The sequence below is a fragment of the Vanellus vanellus genome, assembly GCF_965231255.1.
Source record: "Vanellus vanellus genome assembly, chromosome: 5".
NCBI classification, from domain to species: Eukaryota; Metazoa; Chordata; class Aves; order Charadriiformes; family Charadriidae; genus Vanellus; species Vanellus vanellus.
This window is the reverse complement of record NC_138910.1, coordinates 32,111,445-32,135,076: the sequence shown is the minus strand read 5'-3', so window position 1 is coordinate 32,135,076 and position 23,632 is coordinate 32,111,445. Positions and strand designations below refer to the sequence as shown.

Sequence of the window (23,632 nt, the reverse complement as noted above, 5' to 3'; positions counted from 1 at the left end):
GCCCCTTGGAGAGACAGATCTCATTTGCTTTCCTGAGCTCAAAGAGAAGAGATACTAGGGCTGATACTGTACCCCTTACACCTTTTAAGGGAACTGTGTAGGTTACCAATATAAAATCTCTGTTTTCTCTTAAGATGTAAAGGTCTTGGGAAACAAAACTACCTAGTTGGCAAAGCTTACACTTCCCAATAGATCCAAACCTCCCATAAACACTGGTGACATTCAGATATTTGGCCCAATTATAAACCTTTTCAGCTGGCTCCTGTTTTTGTGCCAGAGTTGAAGCCTGCTAGAGTACATCTAATGTTAATTTTTAACTAGACAGACATGCCCAAATGCCTATTTGTTAATGGGAAGGTTAACTAGGAAAAACCAAACCTTCTGAACTTCACCTTCTGTTTTGCTGTCCTCCAAATCTTCCTTTCCCTAACATCTTTTCTGTACCAAAGGCCACATTAATAACAGAGCCAAAATCCAATCAAGACAAAAATCTAGACTAATCACTCTTCCTACCGCTTCCAGATAAAGCTTTAACCAACCTGCATCTTCTCCCTTTCCTACCCTCAAGTTCAGCAGGCACTCTTCTGGGCTTGTTCCCTGCCTGTTGTAGGCAGGACCCACAGAGAAAGGGCCTAAGATTTTCCTGCTCCTGCTAAGGCTAGCCCCCTGCCTACAGCTGGACAGCAGCTGGGGCAGACCAGAGCCACCCGTGCCCGGGGAGGCCAGTGCTAAACCCACCATCATCCACAGGCCATGAACACACGCAGGGTACAGCCCAATGGATGGACTGACAGAGACACCACGCTCCAAAATTCAACGTTCACAGATAGATGAGAGTTGGGGCAATTGTGAGAAACAGAAGAAAATAACAAACAGATCATGGGAAGGAAGAGGACTGTCCAAGTCTGTCAGGACTCATTTAACGGAGCTTAATTTTACCAAAGGCCTTGCAGTGCTTTGATGGGTATAAAAAAAAAAAAACAACAACCTTCCCAGTCTCTGGAGCCTTTGGCTAGCTCAGCAGCTGAGGTCACCATGGCCTCAAAGGCCGTTATGGAGGCCTGGGATCGTAGGAAGAACAAAATTATCACATAAGACAAAGATTTAAAATACAGCTCCATCCTGCATGGGTCTCCTACACTGCCAGCTCCACCGCCACGCATCAGAAATGAGCCTGCCCTACAGGCAGCCTGAATGGCACCCTGAAACCTGTGCCATTTTTTATTTAATCACCAAAACAGGTAGGGCAAATACCAAACCAAAATATCACAGTGACTAAAATAAAGTATTTTATGTTAGAGGTCTAGATTCAAAACTGGTCTTGATATTAACAAGAAGTTTGCCATTATTGAAAAATTGTTGCAAACAGTGGGCAAAATAGAAAGAAGTGTTTGCAACCACAGTGCCAGAGCGCTGAAAACCAGACATTACTGCTGGTTTTCCACGGGCACGCAATAACCCCGAAGAGCTCAGAGCCTTGTCCCCACAGCACTCACACCCGTCTGCTGGATCAATCTGCCATTCTCACCTTGGGGCAGGTCCTGAGCAGGGGACACCCACGAGGGGCTGGCTCAGAGTTAGGGAGAGCCAAGCCGGGTTGCTCTGTGTGCCCTTACACCTGCCTGCACAACTGCCCCAGCACCAGCACTGCCACAGGTATCATCTGCCAGTGCTCTCCTCCTACTACCCAGTGCACTCAAGCATCATTCCCAGAAGTACTGCCGCAGGAGATCAGTATCTATGGAAACCACGTTTCCAAATGCCATTCCATCAACTTCTCTGGCACCCAAACGCATTTCCTGACAGGACAGTACAGCTCCTACCGTTGCCGCCCCAAAGCACTCCACTTCGGGGTAGGTAACATACCTGCCTGGGGAAGCAACGTTGCCGGGAATCGCTGCGCTGCACGCGAGGATGGCATTTGTCTCGTCAGAACTAATACCAGGCATATGGGGAAGCGCAATAGCCGCGCTGCCTGCCCGGGAGCTGGGAAGCAGCCTCATTTGCAGAGGTGTCCAAGTTGTCAAAACAGCACCTGTGCTGACTGGTGCTGGCCCTCTGAGGGCTGGGAAATGTTATCCAGCGGGCACAAGGCGAGCACTGGGTACACAAACCTTTGTGTGTCACTTTTACTGATTAAAAACCTCACAGTATTCTGCCAGATTCTTCAAGCCAAAATAAGGCAAGTATGGGCTGCTTTATGCTTCTAGAGTACAGTTTTCTAGCAATGCTCAGCTCTTAAAAAGGCAGGCAAAATTTCCTTTATTTTAAATAATGTTCTAGCTGTGGCTGTGGCTAGATCATGGGAAAAAATGTCATATTTCAACAGAGGAATGAGACGGGGCAACAGATCCAATTTTTCTTCTCACTGGATTGCATCTAACCTCTCCATTTCCTTCTGTTGTTTGATTTTAGTTGCGAAATCTATTGCAATAAATGTAAGTAGCAATAAGCTAATTCTTTCATGAATAAATATAAATGCAGAAAGTGGATACACTCCTTAAACATTAAAATAGTTCACTTTATAATTTCATTTTCACTGAAAGGTAACTGAAAAAGCTAGAAGTTATACAATAAGTTTCCCATGTAAAAAAATTCAGTGTCAAATTCGGGTTGGCAGGATATGCTTGCTTGCAGTGAAAGCAAGCGTCTTTACGTCATGTGTTGTGGTGAAGTGCACCCAAACGCCAGGGTTAAACTGAACAAGCTCAACAGTTTCTACAAAATCAACACACCTTCCTTAAGGATGATCAGTTTGCAAGTAAAACTACTCTCCCTCCCTCCAAAACGGTTACTTATTTTTTAGCAGCTGTGGCCACAGAATTCAGTACGAGAAGTGCTCAGTAATACTATTATAAGCGCGGCTAACACAGCCCGAGACTTTGCACACTACATGACTGTGAAAGCCTCAAAGCCGGAGGGTTATACGGCCCCATTTACTAAAGATCAAGCGAAGTGCTATAACTGATTCATCATGTCTGCGCAGTTAAAAATTTCAAACTCAAGTTAGGCAAATGTCATGACAGGAGTTAATCATCACCTCTGTGCAAGCACCCTCGCTTTTTCAGAGTCTATGTCTGGGACTGCAAGCAGCCTGATAAAAGGGGGGATGACTATTACGGTGTAGTATGTGAATGCTCGCTCTTAGTGCAAGGGAACAACCTACCAGAGAAGTGGGCGGCAACAGCACGTTAATAAACACGTGCAGTTAAGTCAATGAGATGACAGCTGGTTTAGAGCTGTACAGCATCATCTTCCTTCCCAGCACCCGGCCCATCTCTGCTTTCTGTACTTCAAATAATTACCCATGTAAACCTCTAACTCAAGGACTGTGATTTCCTATGCATAATAAGGAGCACACTGATTTCTAGCAAAGTCTATCTAATTCACTGTAGACCTCTGTTCACTACACACTTTGTATTGCAACATATATGAACCTCTCCTCAAGCCCAGAAATTTCCTCCGTGTTCTGCAGAATGCAATGGACACAGATAAAAAGTTGTATCTACTGTCTTTCCATAATATATTCTATAATAGTCATTTAGTGGACATACATCAACAGCCTGTATGTAATGCCCACACGCACTCTTTCAGGTGCTAATGGTACACACTTTTTTGCATTTATAATATTGTTTAAAGCTAGAAACATCATCACAATGTCTTGCTGAAATCCACTAAACATCTCTTAACAGCCACTCCAAAACCTTACAAAAGGATTTCCACAACTCATCTGGGCAAGGTGAGCAACAGACAAGGGAAGGGTGGAGAGGAACTCCTCTGGACTAATCCACACAACAAACAGGTAACGAGGGATAGCATCTTACCTGGGGGGTTCTGGAGGAGCTTGGGCTGCTGGCAGCTGAAGACACCATGCTCACATTGGGATTCATACTTCTCTCTCTCTCATCCTGATAGATACGATCCCGCTCTGAGTCAGGCAAGTTGAGGAAATTCTGCATTGCCCTTAAGTTTACCAGGAGGGACTGGGAAGCTGTCCTAGGGTCTTCTTCTTTACGCAGGATCTCTGACAACAAGCCCTGGTTTAAAAAAAAAAAAAAAAAAAAGCCCAGTCATGTGTTGGTTTTTTTTTTAATTTTAGTGTAACCAGCTGGGTCGCAATACTGAGAACCTACACCAGAATCTCATGGGCTCTCCCAGAGGGGATATTTGGTAGGAAAGTGTCTTCTGGGGGCTGGGGTTTATTTTGGGACTGTCCTATTCTGGCACTGTAATAAGCTTCTGAGTATGAAGATGCTGGATAGGAAGGTAGGTGCATTCCGTAGAAGAAATTGCAGTTACCACCAGGTGCTTGCTGCAAATATTTTAGGAGCTCTTAGATCTCTCTCTCTCTCTCCCCCCCCCCCTACTTGAAGCTGGGAACACTTGGCAATCCTGTTCATCTTTGACAAATCTGCCAAGGTTGGTAAATTTAGTTTCGACATTTAAATAGTGCAGGAGGTTTATAAAGAAAAACGTTTGGCTGGTTTTTGATGTTACAGTCCGTTCATTTTGGTTTGGACAGTCATTTCTGAGAGGAGAAAAATGGAGCGATAATAAAGCCATAGCATCCAGCTTTAGGGATTTAACCCATTCTTTCATGCCTCATTTTAAAATACCACAGGCCTCACATTGCAACCATGAATGAACACCATATTCATCTAGTTTTTACAAAAGCCATTATTCCAGGATGTAACCAGCACAGCACTTCCGAAAAAAAGAGGGAAAGAAAAAGAGTTGGAGAGATGAAAATGTCATTAAAAGAGGCTTAAATCTAATGATGGGATTAAATGTATGCATAACTGTTCACACTCAACAGTTCCACAGATTTGCTGGGAGTTAAAGGCACAACACACGAGCCTGGATCAGGGCCTACAGAAACTACCGGCACACAGCATGTGCCACCAGCTCCCCCCAGGCACCGCTCACACCCGACACGTCACAAATGGGTATTTCACTCCAAAAAGCACTAACAGCAATTTTGTGAACGATAGATGTTTAAATGTACTGGTGTGCAACAAAGCAGAGAGGGGGATCCTTTCTGCCTGTTGAGACTACTTATAACACATCATAAGAAATGGCGGTCAGAGGCTCGTTATTTTAAAAGGATATTTTGCCAATATGTTTCCCTGAGCAGTCCGATACCCTTCCCGTTTCCCGCCTGCCACGAGCCAGATGCTCCCTGCACCGCTGCTCCCAGGAATGCTGGTCATAGAAGCCATGTGAAATCCCAGTCGGGGCTCGGTGGGCTCACCTCAACCTACTCTGTGAGAGGAGCAACGTTCAGCAGCTGCGTGCAGAGGGACACCGCAGTGCCCCAGATACGATTTAGCTGTCACTGCTGACATGAGCATTTTGCAGTTACTTTACAGCCACGACTGAGGCAAGCTGCCTTGCGAGTGCAGTCCAGGCTTACTCCTTTCTTATAAGAAAAATGTTACTAGAAAACAACCCCGTAGTCAAAAACCAGTAATATTTAGTCTTAGTTTATTTTCCTCCATACCCGAGAGTCTACTCCAAAAAGCCTTCCTAAACACTGCCACTACAGTTGGCCAATTAACCAAATGCCAACATTTTTAGTATACATTGATCTTATTTACCAGACTTCCTGATAAAACCAACAGACCAGCAAATGACATATCTACATCTGCATTTGTTATTACACACCTACATTAAAACACATACATGAAAGCTCTACTTCAGCAGCATTTACACTAGAAGTGCTCAAAACAAGCACCACACACAACCTGAAGGTAGGCTGCACACAGCTCTATCTTTTCAGCTCCTCATCTACATAATCAAGCTAAGAGATTCCCAATTACATTTTCCTGCAATTATGATAGCAGTTATCAGAAGGACTGAAGCTGGGAATGGAGCCATGGTGGGACCCTCCAGTCAGAAATGGGATCGGAGAGAGAAGCCAGCTGGTGAAAAAGGTCTACACTGGGAATAAGTTTGAAGGTGCAATGCTGGGCTGGCCTCTGGTATTCTCTGCAACCTCAACACAACTGCATGCTCATACTTGGCTTCTTCCTCAGGGTTTACCACCCCTCAGAGAAGCTAGGGATATTCTGAAAAGCTTTCCAAAGGCTGCCAGTCTCACAGGTTGAGGGAGATTAACCAAAAAAGGACATTACAGAAGCCTGAAGCCATGACTTGAACGATCCCAAGACTGATACAGCAAGTCCCTATTATAATTTTCCCTTAAAGTCAGTAGAAAATTCTCCAAATGCAGTAAATAAATGAAATATCAGTTCCACATATTCTGTAAATTCTTAATTTCCTGGGTCTTTTAAAGGATACATAACTTCTTTTTAAAGAAAAGGTCAGCTTCAAAAATTAATGGGTTTAGGTTGAAGTAAAGGTATCTGAAAGCCACTGGAGCTGACTCTAAGACAGCTTTTTCTCCCCTCCATCTTAGCCTAGCTAAATTTATGGTCCAATTTCAAAAATGGAGAGCAGAAACATATGGGAAAGCATGCCAGCAATTACTTTTGTGTGCAGTCATTGACTCCCTATGTAAATCAGAGGCTTACAGGTACAAGTGTCTTGGTCACAGCACTAAGAGGTATCTCACTGCCCGAGATACCAACCGTTGTGCTTGGAGGCTCTGATTCATCACCACAAACAGCTTATCATGGGGTAGATTCAGTGGTTTTGAAGCCTAGCTTGCGTCTCACGCTTCTACGAGGGTCTCACCTCTGCTACAGGGACGTAGCAATATTTTGCGTTGCTGCTCCATCGCCAGGCTGTACAGCTGCCGGGAGCCTCACCTCCTGATGCAGGCAGCTGCTCCAGGTTGAGGGACCAGCTCCTTCCCCCAGCGCCGCAACGGAGGCAGCCCCTCACAGGGGCCGAACCCTGCTCCCCCATACCCTGCTCCAGGCCCCCAGGTAGGAAACCTGGTTGCAAAGAGGGTTTTTCTGCAGCTCCTCCAAGTGCTTCGGCAGCTTAGGAACCATGTAAACAGCAGGACAGATAATAAGAAAACTGACTCAGAGGGAAAAATCTCATGTCCTCCTGCAATTGAAGATAAACAACGCTGGCAAACAACAGTGGCTAGATAGCTGAGTGATAGGCTAGGACAATAAAATAAAGTATCTTGAGAGCAATAACGTTTACAATAATATAATTCTGAGCTACTGAAGTATACACAAACTAACCAGTGAGCAACATTATAAAAAATAAAGTGATATTAAATAATCTGTTCAGCCTTTTTGTCACCTGCAACAAATTAGGCTTTCAATATGCAAAACATCTTCCTTCCAGAAAAACAAATGATCATGATTTCATTTAATTGTAATTTAATGAGGCATAATATATTTTTTAAAGTGATATACACCAGGTGTGTGGTGAGGAAACTGGCCCTGCCAGACAAACCCTACTGTTTCTATTTTTGAGAAAACCCTAAAGCCAGCCAGGGACTGTTTTCATTTCTGCAAATTATGTTCCTGCTGGAGGGGGTGAGGGAGGGAAACCCACAGCATTCGTACATTTGTTATAAAATTCCATGGGCTAAATTAGCTCATTCCGACTTACTTACATCTCACATATTAAAAAAAAAAAAAGAAAAAAGAAAAAAAAAATTGGCAGTTTGCAGAGTAACCAACTCTGCAGACCTAAAAGATGATCTTCAGGGACTAGAAAGTCTCAAACTGATTTTTAAACAGCCAAACAGATCTTCTATACTGAACACAGCTCTCAGGATACATTTTAGGACACGCAGCTTGATAATATCTTTGCTTTTCCACTCTTGTGCATCATTTTTAAAGCAGCTGCTGAAGAGGCAACTGATGAAAAGTTTATGTTTACACAGGCCGTGCTCACAAATGAGGCACGTGCTCACCCCGAGACAAGGACTCCGCGCAGGCACAGTTTGGTTTGCCCTTGGAACTTGCACCATTTTAAAAATTACACTCTGGATCCATAATTGACTTTAAAAAAATAATACCAGCGGTGGAGAAAGGAGCACATGTCCAATCAAAACAAAAAAGTCACTGGATCTATTTAAGGTAGGATTAATTTTGACAGTGTTTTTTCAAACTAGCTGAAATGTAGTCCTTCAAGCCAGCAAAGTCACTGTCGTGGGGGTTTGCTCTGCGCTCATTCCATGAAACCCCATTTGTGAACTCATTTCTTTTATTTTTATTAACTACAGGATTTCCAGGACAAACAACCCAAACCTCAGGGCAAGAAATCTTTTTTTTAAGCAACTTCTGAAAGATGATGCAGTACAATGTAGAGTGAATGTTATTCAAGCTGACTGCTACATCTGAAGGACCAACGGACCAGCCTTCGAGGCCTACGCAAAGGCTTGACCAAAGCCCACAGAAGGCGAGCGAGACCGTTCTGCCTTCTTCCCAAAGGGCTTTGGCTCACGCCTGGGAAGGGTGTAAATGAGATCTCAGTGGGACAGCAGACTGCACTACCAGGGACCAAATGCAGGACAGTTTTGCAACCAGAGCTTTTCAAAAGCAATCTGGATGGGAGCAAGGAGGTCATGCTGAGTGCAGCCCAGACACCAATGTCCTGTGGACAGAGGGGGATGAGGGCCGTCAGGCAGCAGGAGATTTGCAAGCACGGGTCAGGACCTCACACACGTCAGGTTCAATGACTTGGATGGGAGCTGTGTTCCACCTCCAACAGACCTAAGCAATGAGTCTAGGAGAGCAGGCACTAAGGTTCAAAACAGTCTTTGGACAGTTGAAATGCTGGCCAAGGCAAAAACTTAAATAAACCTAACTAATGTGCTAAACCTCAGTTTTTATGTTCTGTATAAGGAGATTATATATATATGAAGGACTAAAAAAGCATAAACACTTTTTTCATACTTTCGGTTTATTTGTGCCTCTCCATACTTCAGCTATTGCCAAAAGCAACAGAGAAAACGCTGAAATACTACAAAAATATTGCTCCTGTAGTACTTAAAGCTCCAAGTACTTTAAGCCCAGTTCTTGTAACTGACAGTCCCATAGAAAAGCTATACTGCTTCCCATCAGGTATATCAGATCAGGAATCAGAAAATGTAGGGATTTATTCAAACTCAACATTTGAATCTCAAAGATGATGATGTAAACCTGTGATGTAAATCTGTCCCGTCTCAGCATCCCAATTCGGCACACAAGGCCTATTTCTAGCACAGAAGGCAGCACTTGGGGAACCCCTGGTTAGCCGCTCATTCCTACTGAACTGCACTGAAATCATACCTTCAGCATACAACAACAAACTTGATTTTGCCAGGCTAAAATGACTGTTTAATATTGTTTGCTACTCGCAACTGAAAGCTAGAGGAGGCAGGTCAGCCTGGGGAGCTCTGCAGCAGAAGCACCAACTTCTCATCATCCTTCAAGGAAATAAAGCGCCTCTACCTGCCGTGTTTTTCTCACATCAAGGCAGGCTTTTACCATGACATCTCTTTCCCTCTCTGCATTTACTCCAGGTCCCACCTCCCACATTGTCTTCTGGGCTGAATAACATACATTCAACAATTCAAAAAAGACTTCTCTCTGCCTCTAAGTATACAGCACTCGACAAGAACCTCTATATGAAGTACTTGTAAGCTTCTTAGAACTCAAGCTCATATTCAAACGCTCACTGCTTTGTTTCCATTCCCTTGCACCTCTTCCTAATTCCAGCTAGGATATGAAGCAGAAGTGCTGGAAGTCTCTTAGAAATGGTTATCCTTGGCAACATGTCCAGTCCAATTTTGCTGAGCTAAATTGCTTTAGATAATCGGTGGAAATTTTTGAGTGGTTAGCCAAACCAAGCACCTTCATATCCATCTTGTCACAGTTTCCATCAGGCAAAACTGTGTTTGCACCCTGTTCCCTGACCATCTCTTCTGTCTCAATGGGCAAAATGTGTGGTGCCACATTCGTGTCAGTTCACATGAACTTCAGAACTCAAAGGACTTTGACTGGTTTTCCATCAGCATGTATGAGAGACCAGCTGTCTCCCAGTACCCTTCAGTGTAGCTGAATGCATCACACCAGTCCCTCATTTAAAAGAAATCTCCTGATCTCTAGATTCACTGCCTACAGCCAGAGTATAAGCCTCGTTCTTAAACTCATTTAACTAATGCTAAAATACATACATCTCAGGAGAGAGCTGCTTAGGCGCAAAGCATTTAGAGGCTGATTTGAATAAAACTTATACAGGGTGCAACAATGAAAATTTGATTTTTATTATTAAAAATGAAGTGTTTAAATCCTCAAAGAAAATGCCTTTATTGCATTAGTTTAATAAAGCCTCTTTTTTATTATGGTATCTCTTTTTATGAGGGAAGACAGGATGTGCATGTGGAGCTGAATGTGGATGCACGGGGAAAAGGAGGCAGAGAAAGACCTACCACCTGCAGCCACGAAATGCCACCATTTATATGACATGAATGTCAAACCTTTATACTGAAATATGCTGGAAAACGAGCAAGACACACAGCTCGTGCACACTCTGTATATACGTGCATTTGCTTCCAAGGCTCAGGACTCCCGTGCATCAGCTGAGCAGGCAGAAGCTGACTCCGACAAGCACACATTCTGAAAGCCTGACTCACATACTACTTAAGATCTTTTCATTCAGCCTATTGAATACAATTAAGTTAATTGAAACTGAAATTTTGGGCAGTGCAAAACCCACTGTTGGAACAAATATCCCATGTACCAAAAATCTGCAATTTATTAAATTAAGCACTTCCCTTACAGACTGCCTTCTTTCCTGTGAGTACAACAGAACGCTGCTTGTGCCACATTACACACAAGAATAAAACAAGCAGGCAGCATGAAAGGGTTTCATGCAATAAGAGAGAGTTTTCTATGGGGAAAAAAAAAACCAACAAAAAATCCCCCCCAAAACCAAAACCAGAACCCTCGCTAATTGAAAATCCGTGCACAATGGGGCAGACACCATAGCAATGAATGCAGCATGACTGTCTCACTAGATAGCAGGCAGAGAATTAAAGCTGTTTGTCTTCCTCTCACTTAAGTTAAAGGGAAAATTATTTGCAGAAGGAATTCTGTCCAGGATTTGGCTCACAAGCAAGTAGAGGTGGAAGAGTTAGTTATTTCAACAAACTATATTTCTAATCTTAAAGCCTCTTAGAGGACCCTTATCAGATCCCACTTCAGTTTGGGGGAATTTTGCCAAAGCAAGCAGAATTAGACATAAATGACGAGTCACCACGCACCTCTCTCCTTGCCTGCCTCCAAAGCCTTTCTTTGGAGCTTCCTTAGCAGCGACGCTCCTGCTTTCAGAGCTCCCAGCCCCTCTATAACTTACCAACAACACCTTTGCATGCTGCAGAAGCATTACATCCCCCTTCCTTGTTGCAGGAGCCTGGACTTGCTCACAGTTGCACCATCCAGCATCAATCCTGCATTTCCCTACGCCTCAACCCACTCTTGCAGCAGAGGTGCGGCCAAATCCCTTGAACAAATTGGATCAGTTTAGTTTATTTCATCATGAATTTCACTACATCCAAGGCCAGCAGAGTTTCCTCCTCCCTGTGCTGTTACTTCCTTTAATCCAAAGAGGCACAGGTAGGCACCAGCTAAGTGGGCAGCAGCTGAGCTGGGTGAGAGCTGCCTTCCTATCTGCTGGCTGGAAAGCCAACGCTCTCAGCCAGAGCTACACCGGGCAGGAGGGAGGGAGCAGTGCTCTTTGGGAAGAGAGTTATAAGCAGCCCAAATATGCTGGTGTTTTTACCCAGCTCTCTTTGTATCTGGCACCACAACTGTTTCATTCAAAAAGCCTCAGGTTCATGGATATTTCCAGTTTCTGAGGCTGTTCAGTAAAACAAGCACTGGCCAGTCGCCCAAACGTTTTACTAGTTTTGGCTATTATGTCAAAACATTGGCAAAAAAAAAAAAAGATGCTTAAAAAAAAAGAAGAAAGATATAAACAGAAACACTCATTCAGTCTATAGGCTTTGCAGTCCACTGGGCACTCCCAAGGAGCAGAGAAGACGTTCACTTGTCCAGTGATTTAGATTGTCTGGACTCTTACAAACAGCCCGACCAACCGTCCTGACTGTAAGTCCTCAAGCCTGCAGCAAAGAGATACACTAAGCAAGCAGGTAGAGGAGGGAGAATACGTTCATTTTCCTTATGCAAGCAGGATTCAAATGACCTATTTTCCAGCTAGGATTTTGAAGAGTGCAGACCATTTCACACCTCCAGATTTGCTAAAAAAAACTTTCCAGAGAAGGACAAGGTAAATCTGAGATAGCATGTTCATGCATTTGCTTTAAAATAGTCCTCTTACTTCTGTATCCACCACCACCACCTGCCCATTTCCCAGTACATTACAACCTGTGATAAACAAGCTTTGGTTATTACAACCTTTTGGTTGCAACTCAAATGCTGTATTAGGAGACACTACAGTGCAAGAGGGAGACAACACAAGGACTCTGCCCCAAGAATGGCCAAAATCCATGTGTGTATTCTCCTCCAGGAGAAAGTCCACAGCCTTGGTAGCAGCTTTGGCCAGCAGTCCCCTTCTGTCCTGCCTCCCATTTCACAGTAGCTCTGCTGGCCGAACTGAAGGGTGCTCATGCTTTTAGAGGCTACTAGAGGTTACTACTTGCCACCCCTGCATCTCTGCTCTAGCAGGCCCACACATGGAAGTGACCCTGATTCAAAGAAGAGGCATGCTTCAGACAGGTAGGCATTTTGGGAGAACTCCAGCTTTCACTGACAGCCCCTTTTTTACTGCACTGTTCGAGACCAACAAGGGACAGCTGCTCCCCCTGCGCTTTAAACCCTTCTCACCCTCTGCATCCTGTGTCTTGTAGGCGCTTTCTTCACTTTGGCCTCTTCAAAGCTGTGACTGCTTTTACAAATGCATACAAGGCAATTTCAAGTGCGAGGTGCACCTGCTCTGCCTCTGACAGATTTGCTCTTCCTGTGGATTTGAGGTATTAATCAGACTTTAATAGCAACTTCAGCTTACAGCTTGGCTGCATGTAAACATGCTTTATGAAGATGCCTTCAATTTTAAAACAAAGGTATCAGGTATGACCATGTAACTCTCAAGTGTTTGATGGGCCTCATACAGTTATCTGCCTTCCTTTCAAACCCACTCACACTCTTGCACACAGTTTTTAAGACCCAGACAAGGATGCCTTGCTTTCCATTAGTGGGCTATTAGTTCATAGCAGTGGTACGAACAAAGGGAACAAACTATGTCAGTAAACAACACATTCAAATCAAGGAGCCTGCAAATTTCCAACTTATGGGTGAGAATTTCCTACTCTTTGGAAGTGGTGTCCTTAAAACCACCTTCAATAACTATGTTGCCTCTGTGGGTCTAAGAACTCTTCTCTACTTGTCCTGTTTGCTGTATTTAGATTCCATAGCAGGGTGAATTAAAATTGTGACATTGACTCTCTAAAGACAAAATAAGAAGGTGCAGAGGTTAGCCCAAGGCATTTACTAAAAATCAGTCATATACATTTTGAGGGTTTTTCATACCCAGTTTCAAATAAATCTTATAATGTTTACTTTGGAATTTTCTGTTTGAAAGAAACCCTCTTCATGGCTAGCACAGCCTGGGCCAGCTCTTAGCCAAACACCCCGTGCAGCTCTCCCGTGCACATGGCAGGTATGAAGCTGCCTGGCGTTCAGTCCCATCTCGGAGTGGGACATCAGTGGGAGCCCTGCATCCCAGGAAACACAAAGGATTTGTCACAGAACCTGAAGCGCTTTGTTTTCGTGTGTGCAGACAACACAGCCACAGGTATAAGCAAATACTGCCTTAAGCTGTGTATTTCCAACTTTAAGAGGAAGATTCAGATGTTTCACAAACCATACAATTGCACCTCTCCTTCTTCTGACCCTTCTCACGTCCCCCTTCTCACACGCATACATACATGTGTCAGCCATTTGTTTCGATGGATTTAGCCTAGTTTGGATCAAAGCTTCCTCTACTTCATTTACCAGATTTGCTCAGATGGAAGGTCTCAGGGGAGAAGCAATGTTAGTAAGAAGGGGGTTTTCAGCATTGAGTATGTAGGTCATTGGACTTTAAAATAAATTAGAGAATAGTTTATCTATTAAACAAGGCTCACAGTACATATTTCATGAAGCTATACTTAATTATGGGCTAATGTGCACCACAGAGCTACCACAAAGAAAGATAAAGCAGTGGCCCATAATGCAGTGATTAATAGAATTATTAGCTGGCTGGCATACAGCATCTATTATTTGGTACCACCATGAGAAACAACAGACCTCCAGTTTCTAAGGCTGGCACTTCCTGTGAAATGCAACAAACCCAAACATTTCCAGAGAGAAACACACATGTCTGCACCTCCAGAGGAAAGGATCCTTGGAGGCAGCAGGGGGAGCGCAAGGGGGTCAGAACAGACTTGAACTTCCACTTCAAGTGCCTTTTACAGAGTTTGCTTCTCCACCACGGGTGTGTAGGAACGTCTCACATCTACTATGCAGTGCAAGGCTGACTGCCTTAATACCTTAAACAGTCTCTGACATGAGGGGAGATTGATTTGAGTTGGAATTAAAAGCTGAGGACAGGGAAGCATAGATATGTACTCTTTTGCTACGGTGATGGCTGCTAGGGACATGACGCACTATATGTAAGACCTACTAGTCTTCTATATTAAGGCCCTGTAGACTAATGAAACACAACTGCGAGATGAGCTAATCTTTTATGTATGTTTAAGATTTGCCTGTTCTGGAATCACGGTCATGGACTGTATCGTACATCATATTACTTATGATGGAGGGCTAAGAAGTAGGTAATTTCTTTCCTTTTCTATAAAATTATGTGTCCGATATTTCATAATGAAGTGATCAAAATTGGAAAGATATTTTTTTCTACAGAAAAGCTAGAGAAGTTAGTGCATCCTAAGATAAATGTCAGCAGGAGGACAGGAGGACTGCCAAAACCAGTGCTACTAGTACCCTGAATTACAGAGCCCATTTTATACACTGAACTCAAATGTAAACTCGTCAGAGGACAGAGCATCACATCCCATTTCCAGGCGTAGTCTCGCCCAGGAAAGCTGCTTGGCAACTTCTCAAAGGACATTACCTTGGCATGTCTGCTCAGGTCCGTGCTCCCAATGAGCAAGCCCAGTCCGAACGGTTACATGCCTGGTGTCCTAAGGCATACATAGCATTTGAAAATGCTGTCAGGTGTGACTGGCCCACAGTCACACTGCCAGGAGCCTCTGAAGTTGGGAAGAAACCACATTTCACCCAAATACCTCTTTAGTGCCCGAAACCCACTAGATCTATGACAGAACACTGCAGGAGGTGTAAAAAGAAAAAAAAAAACCAAGCCCCATCCCCACCCCAAAACCATTCTGCAGTTGAATTAGTCCAGATTTCAGATTATCTGTCAAGAGTGTGGTGCAATCTCTGCTGTGGCTGCTAATAAACACCGCAGGCAAATGCAGTGCTGTGCCACCTCTAGGAAAAGACCACAGCGGTCTCACTCACATGCTTGCCTTTTCCCCACTGTCCTGGAAAGTCCATCTGCAATGTCTGCTCAGTGATACGCGAGACTTGGGGTTTCCTAGACACACAGAATCAAAACCTTGCCTCCTTTTAAATATAGGAGAACTATAAACTATAGGAGAGCAGTTGATTTAACACACAAGTTGTCTGACAGCTTTCTCATTGGGGGATGAGCTTTTGGTTTAACGGCAGAGTTTGGCATTACCAACCCAGCCCTCCCAATCCACCTAAAGCAGCGCTTCGTGTTCAGTGACAGTGGCGAAACCCTCACCAGCAAGATTACTGCTGACCTCTCGCTCAAGTTCAGAATATGTCATTCTGTCAATACCATCTACCTTGATTATACCGGGCTTTATATACAACGGGTTATGATCCCAGAGGGATGAAAAGCTTTTCCAAATTAAAAGCAGCATTTTAAAGAGGAAATACTCATACATTCCTATGTAGTTTTCATTTGATATCCTCAAGGCTAACCCCAGAACTGAAAGTCACGTTGATTGGAAGTGAATGTTTTTTCTGAGTGCAGCCATCTTATGAATTTAATGGAAGAAGGGAAGTAATAAAAATGTGCTCCATACTTTAATTAGTTCCCTCATAACATGGCATTTCCAAAATGGCAGTGCCAAAGAAAATCATTAATCCAGGAGAACAGACGAAGGTAGTGTATGGGGCAAGGGACAGACCTCTAGGAGACACACACACGTGGCCCTTGTATTCTCCTGCTGGTAAAGCTTACCTCAAAGACCAACTCTGATTGCACAGAAATCTGTACCAATATTAAACACAAAGCCACTTTCCATTTCTTTAGCCTCATTACAGAGCATAACAATTGAGAGATCACACTTTGAATGCCTTGAATGGTATATGGCAGCAGGATGAATGTAAACGGCCTGTTTTTCTGGACATGCATTCAGCCTGGGTACTCCAGATGCCAGGCTTTAAGCTGGCGCTATCATGCGATCATTTCAACATCTGCAAGTAAGGAAACCTATGTCAGATGTATGAAAGCAAACACGATCTGCTGCAAATGGCATACATAATTGCCAGCAGTCAGTCCTTAGGCCTGCACACACTTGTCTTACACATTTCTTGTGGCAGTAGCCTCTGGCACTAGCTGTGGCATTAGCTGTACCACAGGAGGGAACCAAGGAAGCAAGAGAAGCCCAAAGACACCTCTGACTCTCACAGTCTCTTGCTACCTCTTACTGGCCGTCAGGCAGGGGCAGTTGTGGAAGTTTACAACCACAGAGAGGAACTCAGGGAAGAACTCATACAAGCAGAGTTACTGCTCGAGAACAAAGCTCAGGTAACAGCACAGGGTTGACCAAATGCAAACGAACAGCTGTTCCAGGAAGAAACAGTCTTGTTCAATCCCAACAAAGAGACTGGGAAGAAAAACAGAGGGTGGTTTGACCTGTTTCTATGGCACACCTCCTGCCTTGATCTGCAACAACCATACAGCCCCCACAGGAGCCACAACTTTGCCCCCTCAGCAATTTTTGGTAATAGAACAGAAATGGATACCTGTGTGCGGTTGAATGCTACTCTTGCAAAGACAGCTTGAGACACACTGGCTCTCTTCAGCTCATCTCTGACTTGCTGGTAAATATCTGGAGAGACTTCCACCGATGAATTTGATGGCTCTGGTTTGACAGCTCTAGGGATGGGTGGATGATTCAAGAACTGCTGGTTGATAGCTTGTGGGTGCTGGTGAGCCAATAGCCGGCTGACAGCAATCTGTTGGTTTATCAGATGGGCCATTGCTATCTGCTGCCTCACCAGTTGTGGACTGAGCTGAGGAGACAGGAGCCCGGGGTTTATCATTGTCTGCATCGTTGGCACTTGGTTTCGGATTGGAGTACTGTGGTGAATTTGGCCATGAGGAGACTGTTCGTTACTTTTTCCCAAGGTTGCCAGCTGGTTGATATTTGGTAAGTGCATGGGACGTTGACCAAGAACACAATAGTCTGAAAGGTTTTCTCTTTCCACTCTTTCCACTGTTAAAAGAGAAAAATTAGTTTGCTGTCATTTCAGTTTGCACTTACAAGAGGACTGTTAGAGTAAGGGTTACTGCAGGTGACTGTACACAACAGCACCCGCTTTAGTTTACAAAGAAACATAAGCAAAAGCAGCACAAAGTGAAAGCAATAACAATAATTAACATTCTTTTGGACTTCTCAGGCATCACCCACTGCTCAGGGAGCCTCCTTATCAAATTGGTAACAGGTATCCTCTCCAGCCTCATTCCTAAAGAAACGAGCTTGGACATTTCCACTTACACTGTCACTAACTTTTGAATCTGTCACCAAATTGAGTCACTTTTAAAAGGGGTGAATGTTTCAGAATCACTGGCATCTAGGTGAAGGAAAGAAACCCAAAATAGTATCCACTCACACAACCCCAATGGAAGCCAGACCTTTCCCTGTGCAGCTGATGGAACAGCTTCTCATTACAAACTCATCAACTGTATCTTTTCCGACAAAAACTCTGCCTTGTGCTGCGTGCGGACAAAGTTATCTGTTAACGTCAATTCACCCAGATGCACTTCAGCAGAATCAAACTGTTTATATGACAACATGGTACAAAACCATGCGATTCACACATTAGAAGATTTTGCAGCAATGGTTCCTATATCCAAAGCCTCATCACTATGACTCTGTCCAGAAATCTTAAAGCATCTCTGCATTAATGTCCACTTTAAAGAAAGTGGCCCCACTCTCTTAAAAAAAAATAATAATTGTTTAGCACAACAAAGACCTGTGGTCTTTAAGTGACACCCTACTACAAAAAATTAAACACTACAAACCAAATGCATATATGTAATTTTATAGAGATACATATTGTTCATTTTAAGTATCTTATGTCAGCAATACTGCAATATCTTTTCATGTAACTACAAAATTGAACGTGTACGTTACAAAGCTACATTTCCTCTAAAATTAGTATTTGAAATAGGAAATTAAGTTTAAAAAGTACATAAATATAACTATTAGCTATATTATGTAACTATTTATATACATTAGATAATTTTAAGTAATCAGAAGTAATTTTACAGTAGCTTGCAGATTCCATGAGCCTCACTACATGCAATTGGATAGACATTTATATATTGATCTAACAGTAAAGTGTTCAGGGACGCATAACATACAAGTAGAAAACTACCAGCTCATCCCTGTATTGCTCTCAGCAAGTAACAAGATAGGATTTATTTCATAAATGCCATAATACTATTATAACTTGTAATGATTAACAACTGTACAAGGCTTTGAACTCTTTTTAAAAACTTAATCTATATAAAGCTTTGAAGCTTTACACAGTTAATACTCAGGATGACAGTTTACTGATGACTTTCTCTGTTTCCTTCTAAATAGAAAGACAGCTCTTTTCACCTTCCACAGTTAATCTCAGACAGAGAGGGTTGAATTCTCACTGGGAAGGGAGTCATGCCCTGCACACACACGAACACATACAGTTACTATCTTTAGAGCTGTCATTCCGGAACATCACAAGTACTGAATTTTACAACTGGGTGAATTAGTACCCAGGATTTTCTTGTAAGAAATTTTAACTTCCTCTTCCCATTCTTTTAAAGAAAAAACCCACAACATCTTTAACTTTCTATGAAATAATTGCTTTAAAAAACCCTTTTAAAATAAAATTTAAGCATGTCTAAGAAAATTAATTCAATTTTTCCACAAAAGCCAATGTTTCAACCCAACTGATTTTCTAAATAAGTGCTTATTTGTGCAGTATATTTCAACTATGAAATGCAATGTAATACATGCAATACACAAACACTATTGTCAGCAAATGACCCTTTTGCTACATTACTCACAGCCTGCCAGAAACACAATGGAGTATTTCAGTTTGCTGAAAATATTGAAAATCCCTATTCAAATGCCCCGCCTCACGATGTCAGTAGTCCTCCCTGAAAATCAGGTACAGAAAGCTCTAAACTGCTAGTCTCTGGCCTTTAGGAACAGACACAAAAACAATGCGAAGTATGAAATATAAGCAGTGTTAATACTAGGGATGGACCCAGCATGGATATAGAGATGTCATATGCGGGCAGGGAAGCCGGGAAGAGGGGCTGCTTTACGACAGCCCCAGACCATGTTCGGCGATGCGGATGATTCAGACCCCAGATGGCCATACTAACTGTTGCCTCCTCAGCCTCTCTGCAGTAAGCCCGCACCTGAGTAATGCCATTAAATACACACAATTGCCAGCAAAACCAAATGTAATTATTCCGAAGGTGCAGTAGCTACTCGGCAATCAGGAATTAATCTGATGTAAATAGAATAAAGATGTTGCTCAGTGTACATGAAATACTTGGAGCATCCTGCTAAAAGAAAATACAATAAGAACTACTTTTGGTCTTCATTTACATCCCCGGAAATCTAGAGTCCTTCCACTAGGAGTTTCAGAAGAGCTGAAATAAGTTCTGAACTATTTTGTAGTTTAAGAAATACACAAAGAATAAGTCACTGAAACCAACAAATTACTACTTGTTAGAACACAAAAACAGTAACCAAGTGTTTTTGAAAACTTGGTGAGAAATAAATATAAATAACATTCAGTTTCTGGGCTGAACCACATTTGCCAAGTTTCCACCCACTCCTGACTTTAGTGCCAAGTTATAAACCCCTATAAAAATAAAGTTTAAGATGAAAAGGCTGCCAGGCTGTTAATCTCTGCTGTGCTACTTGGAATTACAATTACACAGAGACATCACCTGACTTACTTCCATAGGTGTATTTTTCCCTTATTATCAGTTTCCTTTTTTGATCACATAAGACTATACAGCCATGCACATACTCCTAATAAACAAACCAGATTCTAGTCACTTCAACCACTTCAATAATAAAAGGTTACCATTAACAGTTACGCTGGATGGAAAAAATGTGCATTACTCAACTCCTCAAGACTCTTTCCTTCTCTAACACATTGCCCATATCAGACTCCCTGTTGTTCTTTGGTAACTATGGACTGGTAGGTCTCTGTGGGGCTGGACAAGAGCAAGCCTGAGACAGCCCTGAGATGGAGACTGGCACTGCCCTGGGAGACAGGCCAGCTTGCTGGCAGTGCTCTAAGAAAAAAAGGATACAGGAGCCACAAAACTGCTGCAACATCAATGTTTTGCCTTAGATCTTCTTGAGACAGGGTTTTTCCATTTGCATCCTCCATTTTCCATGTTCCTACCCCATTGCAGTCTTTCCCTTCTCCTTCCCTGGTTTGCTATTGCTCCATGCAAACTAGGGTACATTTACAGTTCTCGTAGTCCTGTATGAACAGGCTGGTGCTTGAATATACTGGAATACAAAGCAGTGAAGACAGAGCACCAAGACCCTAAACTAGGAAGGAAGGGGCTCCATGGACATGGGCTGTCTACGTTCAAGTACTGCCGACAAAGTTCCTCTGCTAGCAATGCCTGTGCTAGTTAAACAGAAGCTGGTCCAGGAGGCTGTTACGCACTTCCACTTGTGGTGTGACCACAGCAAAAGACATGGCAGACATTTCCCTTTTCTCCCTGCATTGCACTGCCTGGTATACGATTCTGCAGCTCTTTCCTTGAAGAGCTCTTCAAAACCAAGTACAACGCTACTGCCATATTTCAGAGCCACCCACCCTTCTGAAGCCATAGACTAGGTAGGCAGATTCGAGGTGTTTGGACAACAGGTACTGTGCCAAGCTCAGCAAGCAGCTCTCAGAGCACTCCAGGATAGCATCTGCCCTTCATTTTCCTATACCCCTACAACATGTCACTACCTCTACAGGACAGTCAGAAAGCAACATAATCCCCCGAATGGGAGCAGCAAATTGTCATATTTCTATGTTCCTTTCTCTTCTTATAATCATTACCACGTGTGTCAATGTATTTCAACTCCATAGTGAGTTAGAAACTTCCTGGATACAGCACAAAAGCAATCCAGTGCACCCTTCCCCTGTGTGATGCTCTTAACCCCTACCCAAATCTTCCTTGCAACAGTCGAGCAGCTGATGCAGTCCACAGCACAATAACTTGGGGTGGTCTGCATGCAACTTTCCATTTGAAATAAAACCAGCTTAAAAGATTTAAAATAAGATTTATTTCTCCACCTTCCCTTCCCCTCACCCTTTATTTTCACTGAGTTGTTAATAGGAACATTCTGACAAACAGCCTGTGGGGCATTTAGGGCTTAGGAGCGGCACTGAATTGACTGACAGCACTGGAAACCAAATTCCTGTGCACAATAACGGATGCGGCAGGGAGAGCAAGAGCGTAACACGTCTCCCAGCACCGCACTGCAGTGGGGACACGCAGGACCCTCCAGCACCCATGACCCAGCAAGTCCTGAACTTTTCAGTCCCACAGGCATACGGGCACTTTGCCCCAGAGTAAGAAGAGGCTGGTAAAGAAACGTTTTGTAATAAGTTACTAGCCGGCAGAATTGCCATGCTTCATTTGTGACAGGATGTCACCACCCAGGGCTGTTCTCCAGTGCTGCAGAGTTTGCTGCTTTGTTTTATTTATTATTTAAAACCTGGTGATCTTAAAAGCCACTACCAGTGGTGGTCAGGGCCAAGCAGGGAGAGCTCTGTGAATTCTAGTGTGCCCTGCAGTCAGCTTGAGACAGAAAGGTTCCCACAGTTTCTCCTGGCTTAGCACCATCCTACTCACTGGAGCAAGACTTGAACTTTGGAGCTGTGCTTGGGGGACAAAGCGCTCTCCAGCACAGTACCACCCTCCGCCTCGGAGGGACAGGGCTGCTGCACTACACCAAGAGGATGCCCTCTTGCTTATGCTACGTAATTACGAACTACCACTTTGTAAATAACAGAACTGCTCCAGAGCACAGGAGGTGCTTTTAAAGTGGTAATTCTGTATCTTTTCATCTATAATTAGGATAATTACTTATTTCTTTTAATTACAGCCCACTTAACCACTTCAGTGCAAAGGGCTGGTCTGAGGAGTCTCATTTTCGTTCAACATCTAATCTTCATATTTACCCAAAGTTGTTCACTGACTTCATTCACTGTCTGATCTCTGCCTGGGCCATTTGTTCCTGCAGTCAGGACTGGAGAAAAAGCAGGTTGACTGGAGAGGCAGACTTGACAAGGAGTTGTAACTTTTAAAACCTTTCCCTTCCGCTACTCCTGCAAGATAGCAAATAACCTCAAAATAGGTATCAAGTACATACAGAAATTGTTTGGCCGCTGGCTGTGGGTAGCAAAGGCCTTTATCCGAGCCTAATGGAAAACAGACAGGAAAGGCCATTGTCTGTTCTTTGTTGTGTTGCAAATTGCTCAACTCCCACCAAAGCACAAGTCACTATTTTTGTATTTAGAAGAACCATCATTAAAGTGGGCCTTTGATCAGCATCAGTTTCAGGTGAACTGAGCAGAGTGTACTAACATTGTTGACTCTCTGTGCAGCTGACCTTCTCCTCTTGTCCCAAAAACTAGATCCAAGTCATCCCTTCGGACACAGACATGCTAACAAGTTTTCTGTCAATTCTGCTTAAACATATTCTTCTGATGGGCTGTCCCTGGATTGCATTGCTTCCAAAGATGCTTGTCTGAAAAGAAGAATTTAACTCATGATCTTATTTTTAGATTATTTTTGAGTCACTATACAAGTTCAAGAGGGCACACAGAAGTACAAACTCACTTCTTCATAAGGATGTTAACAACATTTGTAGACAGAACATGCCAGATCCATAGGGCAGAGAAAAGCATTACGCTGAAGGTGTTTTAGCGACCACCTGGTCTGATGCAGGAATATTGGTCAGGTGAAATGGAAAAGGAGAAGCAGGGCAAACATTACTCAGAACTGTCTGACAGAAATACAGAGAGTAGCAGTTTAGACAGACTGATGGTCTCATCCGATATAAAAATATCTCCCTTCCTATCAAACTACTATGACAGAATTCTGTCCTGCTATTTAAGTACTAACCTATCGTGTGCACCTCAAGAGAGAGGTGCAAACCTCCTAGAATACCCAGTCAATTGTGCAATCCCTCCAGGAGATACACATGCATTTCTTCCTGACTCATAACATCAGAGATGGTGAAAGGAATGAGACAGAATACAAACATCATTAAGACAGATCTATAAACTCTTCAGATACTTTCAGTGAACAGAATTAAATTCTGCTGACAGAGCTATGTATTCTAAGA

General features: G+C 43.2%; 1 protein-coding gene across 1 annotated transcript in view; it reads right to left on the bottom strand.

Moving 5' to 3' along the window:
* SATB2 (SATB homeobox 2) overlaps positions 1 to 23,632 on the bottom strand; it is a gene marked incomplete at both ends in the record, with an annotated part of 130,558 nt that overhangs the window by 35,058 nt on the left and 71,868 nt on the right. The window contains 2 exons of the mRNA XM_082484363.1: positions 3,825 to 4,037; positions 16,998 to 17,470. Of these exons, the coding sequence (XP_082340489.1) occupies positions 3,825 to 4,037; positions 16,998 to 17,470 (686 nt within the window). The remainder of the gene's footprint in view (positions 1 to 3,824; positions 4,038 to 16,997; positions 17,471 to 23,632) is intronic.